At 34.8% G+C, this 12,617-nt stretch overlaps 1 protein-coding gene across 1 annotated transcript in view; it reads right to left on the bottom strand.

The window, feature by feature from the left end:
• Ndg (Nidogen) overlaps window positions 1–6,262 on the bottom strand; it is a gene marked incomplete at its 5' end in the record, with an annotated part of 10,929 nt that extends 4,667 nt beyond the window's left edge. Inside the window, one exon of the mRNA XM_017628905.1 lies at window positions 6,155–6,262. Coding sequence (XP_017484394.1) covers window positions 6,155–6,262 — 108 coding nt within the window. The remainder of the gene's footprint in view (window positions 1–6,154) is intronic.
• Window positions 6,263–12,617: the final 6,355 nt, after the last annotated feature.

Raw genomic sequence — 12,617 nt, forward strand, 5'->3', positions numbered from 1 at the left:
CTTCACTGCAGCGTCATCGACCATACGGTCAACATGTTAGCTTTCAAATTTATTACAAATATTTATCATTGCGAAACACCTTTGCTCCAAATATACACCAATTGGATGGTACAAAAACCAAATATGTACTCGTCTAGCGATTGCATTGTTTATGTTCCATTTAGGAATAATTATTCAACTATTGCTGTTGCTGCTGTGTGGCTGTTGTGAAAACCGGGAATTTCGAAAAATATATAACATACATATGTATCTATGTATGTACATTACAATTATTCTACACATTTGCATGTTTCGGGTTGGTGGCATACAAATTCCCACAAGCAACCCCACAATGCAACAAAAACATTAAAGTTACCGCAAATAGCTGCAGCAATGAAAAACATGTGTGGCATATGCCACAGCTACTGTTGCAACACATTTGGTTCTTACTGAGTGTTGTATATGTATGTTTGTATGTATGCATATCTGCATTTGTGTCTTTCGCTGACGGTGGCGTAAAGAAATATCCATGAAAAAAACCATAGTGCTGAATTAACGAGGTTGGCTCAATTAGTCCGTGAGTCTTTGAATTGCCAGCGTTCAATTTGCAGTACTTATTACCGCTCAACATGAAGGTCCGCATTCATCTCAGGTTCAACTCAGAGAGTTCCTAGCGAATTTCAATGAAATACAATCCATCATGCTCCAAAGAACCACGAGTCGGGAAAAGCAGCTAAGCCGTTCCGCGTTAGTTCTTAATGGACAGCGCTCGGTCAGAACTGTTATCAATACCTACGCCTACAGTAAACGAATTACTAAAGCCGTATTTGTTCAGAAATATGCCCTGTCCAGCCTTGCTTACTGCGCCCAGGGACCCAAATCAGTACACACAAATTGAAAGTATTTAGAGAAAACCGACAGAGTTGCCAAGCAATCTCTGACCAGTTTCGATTATATCATAAGCGATCCTAAGGCCCTGATAATCAATTGAAAACGACAGGATATATGGTATTGACCGATTGGTGATCGCAAGTAGACAGGATTTTAGTGATTTCTAGTTTGGATAAGCGTTTCGATATGAGAAAGTTTTCAGCAAGATGGGCACCGTATTTGCTGACAGATAATAAGGAACTCAATCGCGTGATAATTTTGATGACCTTTCGAAGAACATCTACATATCTATGTGAAAATTAGAGAAACGCTAAAANTAATAAGGAACTCAATCGCGTGATAATTTTGATGACCTTTCGAAGAACATAAGAACATCTATGTATCTATGTAAAAATTAGAGAAACGCTAAACGGAATGTGTGCAAGTAAATGAAGAGAGACTATGTTGGAAATAAGTAACTTTTCAGTCGAAACCCCTCCTTTTCTCTCCTATAGGGAACTCTTCTATTCTGCCACTATCATATGAGGGACGATTAACTTTTTATTCAAAGATTACCGAACTTATTCAGCCTACCTCGTATGTTTGTATGTATGTACATATGTACGTACGTACATCATGCATAACAACAACAGCACAAACAACACTTTTAATTGCAGTTAAAAACTCACAAATAAATACTGGATTTCCTCAACACTTAGCATATGTTTAGCAAAAACAACATAAACAATAGACGCTCATACTAAATTTAGAACCTAAGCAAATACTGTTGATTATGTTATTGTTGTTGCTATTTCTTAAGTACTTTTGCAATGCATTTGCAACGCCAACAGCCAGGGAGAAGCGCAGTGAGTGCAGCATTCACATCGGGCATCAACAATTCCTTGTGTTTATTTGTGAAATGAACCATGGTTGAGTCGGTTCAATGCTTGTTGGAATGCGTGCGATCGATGCATGATTTGAGAATGATGAACGAAATCGGTTGGCGGTCGCCCACTGTAGAACACAGATGCATATTCTTCAACTTAATCATCGAGTTTATGTACATATGTATGTTGTTGTGCTTTTATTGCTCTGTTGGTGAGAAAGAAGACAACGTCTCGTGCATACACATACATACATATGTATTGCNCACTGTAGAACACAGATGCATATTCTTCAACTTAATCATCGAGTTTATGTACATACATATGTATGTTGTTGTGCTTTTATTGCTCGTTTGTTGAGAAAGAAGACAACGTCTCGTGCATATACATACATACATATGTATTGTTATTGTTGCTGTTGCAACTCTGACGATTAGTCACACCAGCAGCAGGGTGGCGATGCGATGCGATGCAAGTCAATTAACAAGCTCATTAGAGGGGCAATTACTTAAAAAAATATACATACATATGTACGTACATTAAAAGTGTGTAAGAATGTATGCATGAGTGTGTGCTAAAACACACACACAATCATAAATAAAATTTCTTATGTACTATATATGAGAATGCAAGTACAGATGTAAGTAGATTACCATCAATGAAGTAGTTTTGTTTTTATTTATTGCATACTGCACATTNTATTGTTGCTGTTGCAACTCTGACGATTAGTCACACCAGCAGCAGGGTGGCGATGCGATGCGATGCAAGTCAATTAACAAGCTCATTAGAGGGGCAATTACTTAAAAAAATATACATACATATGTACGTACATTAAAAGTGTGTAAGAATGTATGCATGAGTGTGTGCTAAAACACACACACAATCATAAATAAAATTTCTTATGTACTATATATGAGAATGCAAGTACAGATGTAAGTAGATTACCATTAATGAAGTAGTTTTGTTTTTAGTTATTGCATACTGCACATTAATTTTCCATTTTATTTTTTTTTTATTTTTTGCTGACACTTTTCTTCGCAAGGACCCAAGTCTCTTGNGTCAATTAACAAGCTCATTAGAGGGGCAATTACTTAAAAAAATATACATATGTACGTATGTACACACACACAATCATAAATAAAATTTCTTATGTACTATATATGAGAATGCAAGTACAGATGTAAGTAGATTACCATTAATGAAGTAGTTTTGTTTTTAGTTATTGCATACTGCACATTAATTTTCCATTTTATTTTTTTTTTATTTTTTGCTGACACTTTTCTTCGCAAGGACCCAAGTCTCTTGACTACATATTAACGGTTTGTTTGTGTTCATGCGCTTAAGTGCTTATGTATAAGTATGCGTGAATGTATGTCCATGTGCGGGAATTAAAAGCCATTCTGTATTCCAATAATATGTACATATGTATGTACATTAGAGTGGTCCAAAAAAATAAAGTCGGAATTTTAATGCCGGCACCTCCTATGATTGTTTTATACCAAAAAAAATATATATACCTATTTTTTTATTTTGAAAACAAAAAATATTTAGGGAGTGCTCAATGCGCTCAGAGTTTCCTGTGGTTCTCTTCAGGAGATTTCCAGTATTTATGCCCAGTTGTTTATTTAACCCATTTTTAATATTAAAGATTTTTGTTGGCTGACCTATAAAACATAGTTACCATAAAAAAATGGTTAACGAAACAATTGGGTATTATTAATGGGAATCTCCTGAATAGGAACCAAGTATTCCGATCTAAAAATATTGATTTTCAAGAATTCTGCACCATTTCTACGAAAAGTTAATTTTTCCCATATAAAATACATATATGAAAAACTTTAAGCGCTTTGAGAACTCCCCAAAATTTGTTTTTATTTCAAAATAAAAAATAGGGGCATATGTTTTCGGTATAGAATAATCCTAGGGGGTGCCGGCATTAAAATTCCGACTTTACTTTTTCACATGCAATTTTGGACCACTCTAATGTAATATATACATATGTAAGTACGCATATGTACATTTTTTATGCTCTCATTTATATATTGCAGCGCCCATTCTTAGGCGTGGTGCTTGAATACAAACTTACGCTACTGAGCAACACTTTTACTTACATACGTTCCAATAGTTTTACTGTTATTGTTTTCGTTGCAACATAATTAAGCCTACATAAACTATAGCGATAATTTATTGAGTTAATAGGCGCTTTAATGATCTACAATTTAGCGCTTCACAAATTTATTACTCTCTGAAAATATGAGCACACATTTTTAACATACATACATGCATACATACATATAATATGTAATCCTAAACACTGTCACGCGCTTAAAGCTTTCAATTTTCTCTCAATATGCAGAAAAATAGTTGCATATTGGCGCAGAAACTGCACCAGATTTTACCACGAGACATGTTCACACTTGTTTATAGCAGAGAAGTACTGATTAAGCATTTTTAATTTTGTTTTTATTTTTCGTTAGATGGTTTTGAAATAAATATGCATTTGTTCCAATATAAGCCCGTTTTTGTATTTCTTTAGGTTATGCCTTTTGTAAATTTTCGTGTTCATATTTTGATTCAGAGTGCTGGCAAAATTTTTGCGGACATCTTTTTATTAGCCTACAAGGCTGAGAGCCAGGGACGGAAAATAATCACTATTTCTTAAATTTTAACCAAAAATATGAACAAGTTGTAATCGTCGTAAAATAGATTAAACTATACTGACGTATTTGTGATCCCAGGTCATACTGTAATTTACAATGATTTTTATTTTTCGATGATAATTAATATTTGAGTTTTATTCTTCAAAGGAAATCATTATTGCTCGATTTTTATTTTTTCGACCAAAAATAATGATTATTTTGTGATTTTTTTTTTTCGCTCAAAGAGAATAGTTGTTATTGAGTTTTATTTTTTCACTTAAGGAGGGCCGAAGAAAATAAGCAAAATCAATTTTAAGCGCTTAGATATGCACTAAACATTGGTAAATATGCTTGCAAATATGGTCCAAACAAAAACAATCACAGTTTAATGTTTTGTTTTTATTCCGTTTATTTCAAGGATTGAAAAATTATGAATAGTTATTAACGAATAAGTCGTAAAATTTTCAGGTCGAATTTTCAATTGTTTAATCAGATATTTAGAATTGTTTTTTTTTTGAGTACAGTAGACGCTCGCAAATTAGAACCACTTTGTTTTTAAGGTAATTCTAACTTCTGATATCTTCTAATTTCTGGACGTTTTTTAATTCGAATATGAATTGAAAATAGATGAAATTTAGTTAAAAAACTACAATAGTACTCTACTTTCACTTCATTTTGTTTAATAAAAACAAGAAAACGAAACGTAGAAATCCAGTGCAATGCATGTAATATGTATTTTTTTTTATTAAAAATATATGGCTGCATTAAGTAAAAAACAGAGGGTTCCACAGATAAATTGGTGATTCTCCTTTTAAGTTTTACTTTATTAAAACAAAATACAACTAAATAGTGGTTTTCCTGTGGTCAAATCAAAACAACAAATTTTTCGCAAACTCCAATTCTAATTTCTGGAAGATTCGAATTTCTGAAATTTCTACTTTGAGAGCGTCTACTGAATGCAGTTTTATGCCCCAAAAAAAATTATAAGATCCACACCGTTCGTTGCATTACAAAAAATGAGTTGTCAAATAAAAGGGCTTGGCCTCTAGATGTTCTATAATAGAGTGACCAGCTTAGCCTTTTTTGAGACTAGATTAAGCATTTATTCATTTTTATGCCATAGCCTCAGAAATTTAGATCTAACTTCGTGGCTTTTTTCTGGCCTTTTTTTGCTTAAAATATTCATAATAAAATTGGGACTGGAACTATAAAAATAAGTACCTAAGCTTACTAAAAAGCCTTAGTATTTCTAAAACTACTATTTACCGTTGAAATAGCGGTGCAAAAGTCCATTTCTTTGAGAAAATACTTTCTTAGCTTTTTAAAAACTAATACTAAGAAATTTGCTTTAAACCCTGTTTTTACAATTCGATTTGTTGGCGTTTTCCGAACGAAAAGTATTGATTTTCAAGAATTCCATACCATTTCCACGAAAAGTTTTTTTTCCCCATTTGAGCGCTTCGAGCGACCTCTAAATATTTTCTGATTTCAAAATAAAAGAAAAGGTATACTTGTTTTTCGATATAGAACAACCCCAGGGGGTTGGAGCATTAAAATTCCGACTTTACCTATATTGGACCACCCTAATGTAGACACAACAGTAAATTTCTTTTTCAAATTGCACACAATTTCGGCTTTTGAGCAAAGAAAAAAAAGCACAAATCGAACACATCTGTAAACATTTGACATGATAACACAATTTCAAGTGATCAATTTTGATTACAAACAAACTAACACATAAACAAAGAATGATGCGTGCAGAAAAATAGAGCGAAGACCTACATAAATGAGACAATGCAGCTGTTGTTGCACTTCGCCGGCAAAGTCGTCCATAAGACTCTTCGAACACATTCCACTACTAACACGCTGACAAAGTGATTGATCGGAAATCTTAATATAGTAGAGAAACGAATATAGACAAGAGATCAAATCAAGTTTATTTGCACTTTCGGTCAATTACTCACAAGCACATACTACTAGCTACATATACATTCACATTGTGAATACAATTTCATTGTCGTTGATAAGGTTCGATGCTGCACAAACTGATTTTGCTAAAATTGTGATTTCTCCCGATTAATCATGTCATATCGGTTAAAATTAATGAACCCAAACTCGATGATGAGAAATCTGCATGTACAGCAAAAATGCTTGAAGGCCAGGGTTAGATAAGGTAACGCGGTAAAAGCGAACTATATATGTACATACATAGATCCATGGTCACAACAATTCCTCATATATTTTAAAGTCCATCTCCGCAGCGCTGGAAAATCGTACAATGGGCTTTATATATATGTACAAATGTATATGTACAATCTGCTTTTTATTTTGCTGCGTTCCGAGCCTATCATAATTACGTCCGCTTTCAAGTTTGTGATGCCGTCCTGTCAGTGTTTTTGCTCAAGATGGAGACTTTTCTAGAATCTCTTAAGCAGGCACTAGACGAACGATCATTTTGATCAAAATCTGGAGTAAATCACTTGAATCAAGCAGGACTAATCATCTAGGAACCCCATGTATGCTTGAGCCCAGCATTGACGCTGATTTATAGAGAGTTTGAAAAACTCACGCGTTTGACGTGTGCGCTGCCCATGTGAGCCCATTTTTATCAAGCAGTATTTTTCTTGTTCCATTCTAATGAAATTCCTCTTGTCTTCTAGTTTCTTGTCGCAGAGAACCTTTCTTTTATACAATTAGTGGGACTACCGTCCTTTCCTATTCGACTGATTTAACCGTTCGATGAAGCAGCTTGCCCGTCTTGGGTCTGTTTTATTCGTAGTAGGGTCAGACTAATTAAAGGTTAAGGACAACCGAATGAGGTATGGAATACATAGGTCTTGCTTAAAAATGTACATTACATACATGTAATTCAAATTATTTAATAACCAATGCCATTAGATCCGCACTGTTTGTTCGAATTAATTTAATTAAAGTTATTTAAAATAATAAATAAACTATGCCTTAATGGGTATCAATGGAAATGGTTTTGAAAAAGCTATATTTCTAAACTAAATTTATTAGGGTTGTCACCTGTTTAAAAAATAATTTTTAATTTTAATTCAGGTAACTGAAATACGTATCACCCAATGGTTGCCAGACAAAACAGGTTTAATAGTTGAAAATATTTTTTAGAGGGTTGCCAGATGTTTAAAGAGTCGAATTTAGTTAGCTTATACGAAAGTTGTATGAGATATTTTAAATATGGGTGTCAAACAAAATGAGTGTTAACAAATTTTTAGTTTGAACATATTTGAGGTGTTTTAAGGGGGTCGCCACCTGTTGAAAAAGTTAGTTTCAAATTATTTAATAGGATAAATGGATTATTGAAAGTTGAGTATCAAGAGAAATTTGTTTGAAAATAATTTATTTCTATACTCAACTGAACTCATCAGTTAATTTGAATAGGTATCAGAATTCCAGACAAAGGAGATTTGAAGAAATTTAAGTTTGAAAATACTTTAAAAGAGGGTTGCCACCATGAAAAGTCGAGTTTATTCAACTTATGCACAATGTTAAAATATGAGTGTCAAATTTAAGAGTTTTAAGAAAACTTTAGTTTGAAAATAATTTTGATTAGGGTTGCCATCTCTTCGGAAAGTAGTATTTATCAACAGAATTTTTTGTGCAGGTCATCAGAACAGATGTATCTATCTGTTTTTATCGATAATGTCACCATGTCCGAAACTACGTTTGGTATCAAACGGCTCGGAGAGGTCCTTTCCAATTCGAACGAATTGCTCAACGACATTTTTCACAGTAGTATTAGTTTTGCGTGGATATCAAATTCAGACATCTCGGCATAAATAAAACTTATTTTCGTGCTGTCGAAAGCGACTTTGCAATCGACAAGTAGATGATGCGTGTCGTTCCTATTCTCGCAAGCATTTCTCGAGATTTGGCGTATTGTGAATATCTGCTTGTCTATGGTGGATTTTGCAGCTCTAATTCCGGTCGTCGGAAATGCGTTAATATGACCATATTCTGCATAAGAGTTGATGCATGCACCTTATCAGCTACACGCCTGCTCCTTTGGCAGGCCGTCAGCTTCAGAAGCTGTGTTGTTTTTCAGTTGCGTGATCGCGTGATGGGACATCGTCTCCATCGTCATCAACTGAAGCGTCGGGTTCCTCTCCATAATTTAAGTATCTACTTATTGAAGATGTTGCACATTTTCTCCTTGTAAAATGATCGTCCAGCATAATTCGTATGGAAGGAAATGACTGACATCGCTTGTCAATATCTGATTGTCGTATAGTTACGATAAGCACTATATTTCGATTATTTGAAGGAAATCCATTTATAAAACCTAGGAGAAAGGCTATGTGCCGAGAACGAAACTCCACGGACGGTCCATGTCAGTACCAGGGGATCATAAGGACTATTCAGAAAGATGTTTAGACCTTACCCCACTCTACCAAATTGGATGCTGCGGCTTGTGAACCTAATAATATATTTAGCGTTTGAAACTGAAATACATATCGATTATGTATGCATCTCTACTACATTTGATGCATGCAGTTGCAGATGGTTCCATAGCAATTCATTTGTTGTTGTCCTCGATTCATTTCTATTCGCAGCCACTTATACCGCCTATGTCGCCTAATTTAGCGCCAAATTTTTTATTAACAATTATTGCGTATATGTATGTATGTACATATGTATTGACATCTTAGCGACACACTTATCAACAATAATTTTTCGCATTTTCACTTCAATTAGCTGCATGGCAAGCGATGCTAGCGGCTAATGGCCCAGTCGGCATTATTTCTGACTTTCTTTTTTTTTTTACTTTGGCGAGGACATATGCCATTATCTAGTTAATAGCCACACGCGGTTTCAGAAATACAAACGAGCATACAAATAAAACTGAGAAGACAAAGTTATTGCCGCTGGCTGTTGGCCAAAAATTTGCGACTTGTCCACTTTAAAGAATTATGATGTTTTTTAGGCACAGTAAATATGTGCATACTTTCACAGTCTATTTGTGTGACAAATTTCACGCGAAGTGGCTATTTTTCCGCTCTTAGTTATCTTATTAGATACAGTTTTCTGATTGTGTGCTAGTTGGTGGCGCGAAAAACACGAAATTCTTTTGTGGACTTTCGCGCTTCAATTAAAAAATGTTTAACCCCATGTAGCACTAAATTATGTGGTTAATCATGTCGTATGTCGCATGTGGGTGCTTCCCGATAAATTTATAAGTTTCTATGTATGTCTATATACTCAAATGGTAATGACGGCGAAGCGGTCGAAATATACATTTCTTTTAATAAAAATACGAACATAAAAAAGAGAATTATTTTTGATTTATTACTTAAAATATTTTATAAAAAAGTGTCTTGCAAAAGTTCTTTGATGTATATAATGCAATATATGTACACATGTATCTCCATATACAATGTGTGTATAAGAATATGACTCATAGATTAAAAGCTAGATAACTACCCGCTACTACAAAGTATGCTCTCTAAACAACATGAAATAATATAACCAACAGTTTTTATAACATTTGTTGGGTCAAATGTAAGAAATTCATTGCAGCTCTCTGTTGCCATGTGTAACATAATAGAAAACTAAGCGCATGGAAACACCTTTCAAGTTAAGAATTTTAGGCCTTTCCCGAAACGTGATCCAAAGGCTTTCCAGAAAAACTACGAGCACATTAGTTACATAATCTCTGGGCCCAAAAGCAGTATTGGCTAACTGGAACCACTTTCGGGTGAGATTCGTTAGAAACCTTACTTCCAAGAGACAGAACCGCATCCTGCTACTTAATATCTGGGCACTTACAGAGGATGTGCTGCACAGTCTCTCCATTCGCATCGCAACTATTGCCCATCTTAAGGTAAGTTAGACCTAACTTGTAGGCATGCGATGCCAACAAACATTGTCCAGTTGGTACGCCAACTAGGAACAAGCCTAAGTAGCGTATTTCCTTAACTGCTTGTACGGAAATCGGAACGTCTTCTATTCGTGCTTCAACTCTGTCTACTTAATCCTTGTCACTGTGCTTGGAACTCAGTTCACGTTTGCGCCATAAACCATCACTAAAATGTTGAGTGACCTTTAGAGTGTGATTTATGTAAGTCTCTCACTTTACTTCTCATTTGCCTACTCAGTGCAAAGTAGCACTTGCTGGCAAAGGTGACGCTGCGTTGGATTTCAGGGCTCATATTAGTGATGTCCGTATTGTATCTAACGAACCGGTTCTAAGGAAAACCGGGAATAAAGACCGGTTCCGGTTCTCAAAAAAATGGCAACAGAAAAAGTAACATCGATAAAAATATGGATAACAAAACCAATAAAATTATCGGTAAAATATTCAATAAAAATATCGATAACAAAATCGATAAAAATATCCATAAAAACATCGATAATAAAATCGATAAAAATATCGATAACAAAATCGATAATAAATATCGATACCCAAATTGATTGTTACATCAATACGACCCATGAATACCGAAAATTCCTAAAGAGTTCCCACGTTGGGACTCTGTGGCTCCATCTATGTATGCATATCCTTTTCTTTATAATTACCTTTATTTGAATCTTTCGTCCTCTTCATTTAAGAAGCACTTGATTCCGCCCNCAGCGATACGTTTCGATAACTAATCGGCTGCGTTTTGGAACAGTTTACATTGTCAATATTTTGTAGTTCGACGTTAAGGAACCTTATACTTTGTACGTATACAAAGCAATTGACGTTTTGGAAGTCAGCCATACATATATTGAGAATGCACTTTTCTCCGGTCGATATGCTCTTTTTGGGCCCTTTTTGGAACCTCCCTAGAAGCATTAACGCACCGCACAGGGAGTCCTAATTGTGCACCCTGCGGACTCCGCTGGTTGACTGGATGATTTCAATTAAAATAAAGTACATAATGTTTCCCTTTAAAAACACGATTTTTTCGATATTGTCGCTGCTTTTTTGGCGAAGAAAACTAGTATGACATTAAATTCAAAGAATAAACATTTTTAGGGTAAATCAGAACTCCATGATACGAGCACAAACCGAATCTCAAGTCGATAGCATCAAAAACAAAGAAGTTGATGTATGTGGGCTAGGTACATACATATATGCCGGGTATATCGAGCCCTAAGAGCCAAAATAACGTAAGCGACATTTTTTTCAAAATGTTCTTTTTGATGCAGAAATGCATCTAGATACTCTAGGAATATTTCTGCATCAAAAAGAAAATTTTGAAAAAAATGTCGCTTACGTTATTTTGGCGCTTAGGGCTCGATATGATATAGTGGCTGGAACCGAGAAAAATGTGGTAGGTGAACTCAGAACTCTGTGAAAAATTAAATTTTTTGTCCATAGATTTTCTAAAACCCTTTTTCGGTTCTTCCGGAACCGTTTTTCTGGTGTTTTTGAATCGAATTTCGATTCTTCTGGAACCGTTTTCGGGTTTTTTTTTCATCGAGTTTCAGTTCTTCTGAAACCATTTTTCTAGCCTTGCTGAATCGAGTTTCGGTTCCATTAGAACCGTTTTTCTGTTCTCTAATGGACCCAGTTCTCCTGTTCTGGTCNTCCATGATACGAGCACAAACCGAATCTCAAGTCGATAGCATCAAAAACAACGAAGTTGATGTATGTGGGCTAGGTACATACATATATGCCGGGTATATGATATAGTGCCTGGAACAGAGCAAAATGTGGTAGGTGAACTCAGAACTCTGCGAAAAAATAAATTTTTTGTCCATAGACTTCGGTTCTTTTGTAATAGTTTTTCAGTTCTTTTGCAATAATTTTTCGGGTTTTCTAAAACCCTTTTTCGGTTCTTCCGGAACCGTTTTTCTGGTGTTTTTGAATCGAATTTCGATTCTTCTGGAACCGTTTTTCGGTTTTTTTTTTATCAAGTTTCAGTTCCTCTGAAAACATTTTTCTAGCCTTGCTGAATCGAATTTCGGTTCCGTTAGAACCGTTTTTCTGTTCTCTAATGGACCCAGTTCTCCTGTTCTGGTTCCTCGGTTCTGTGCATCACTAGCTCACATTGTTGTATGTAGTTAAAGCGGTAATACAAAAATCAGACAAATACATACATAAGTTACGGGTCTCCTATAAACGAATTATTATTTTGATTCAGTTGATAAAATTTTTTAAAGTTTGTATGCAGACCTTTTAAGCTTAAACTTTTCTATAATCTGAGGTGTTTCTTAAAAAAATATTTCTAAAAACATTTTATTCATAAAAAAAACTCGATATTGTGAGGTATGTATTTTGAAATTGGTCCATCCA

This window comes from Rhagoletis zephyria, unplaced genomic scaffold (assembly GCF_001687245.7).
Source record: "Rhagoletis zephyria isolate East Lansing unplaced genomic scaffold, Rhagoletis_zephyria_1.1 Rzeph_scaffold_06328, whole genome shotgun sequence".
Taxonomy (NCBI): Eukaryota; Metazoa; Arthropoda; class Insecta; order Diptera; family Tephritidae; genus Rhagoletis; species Rhagoletis zephyria.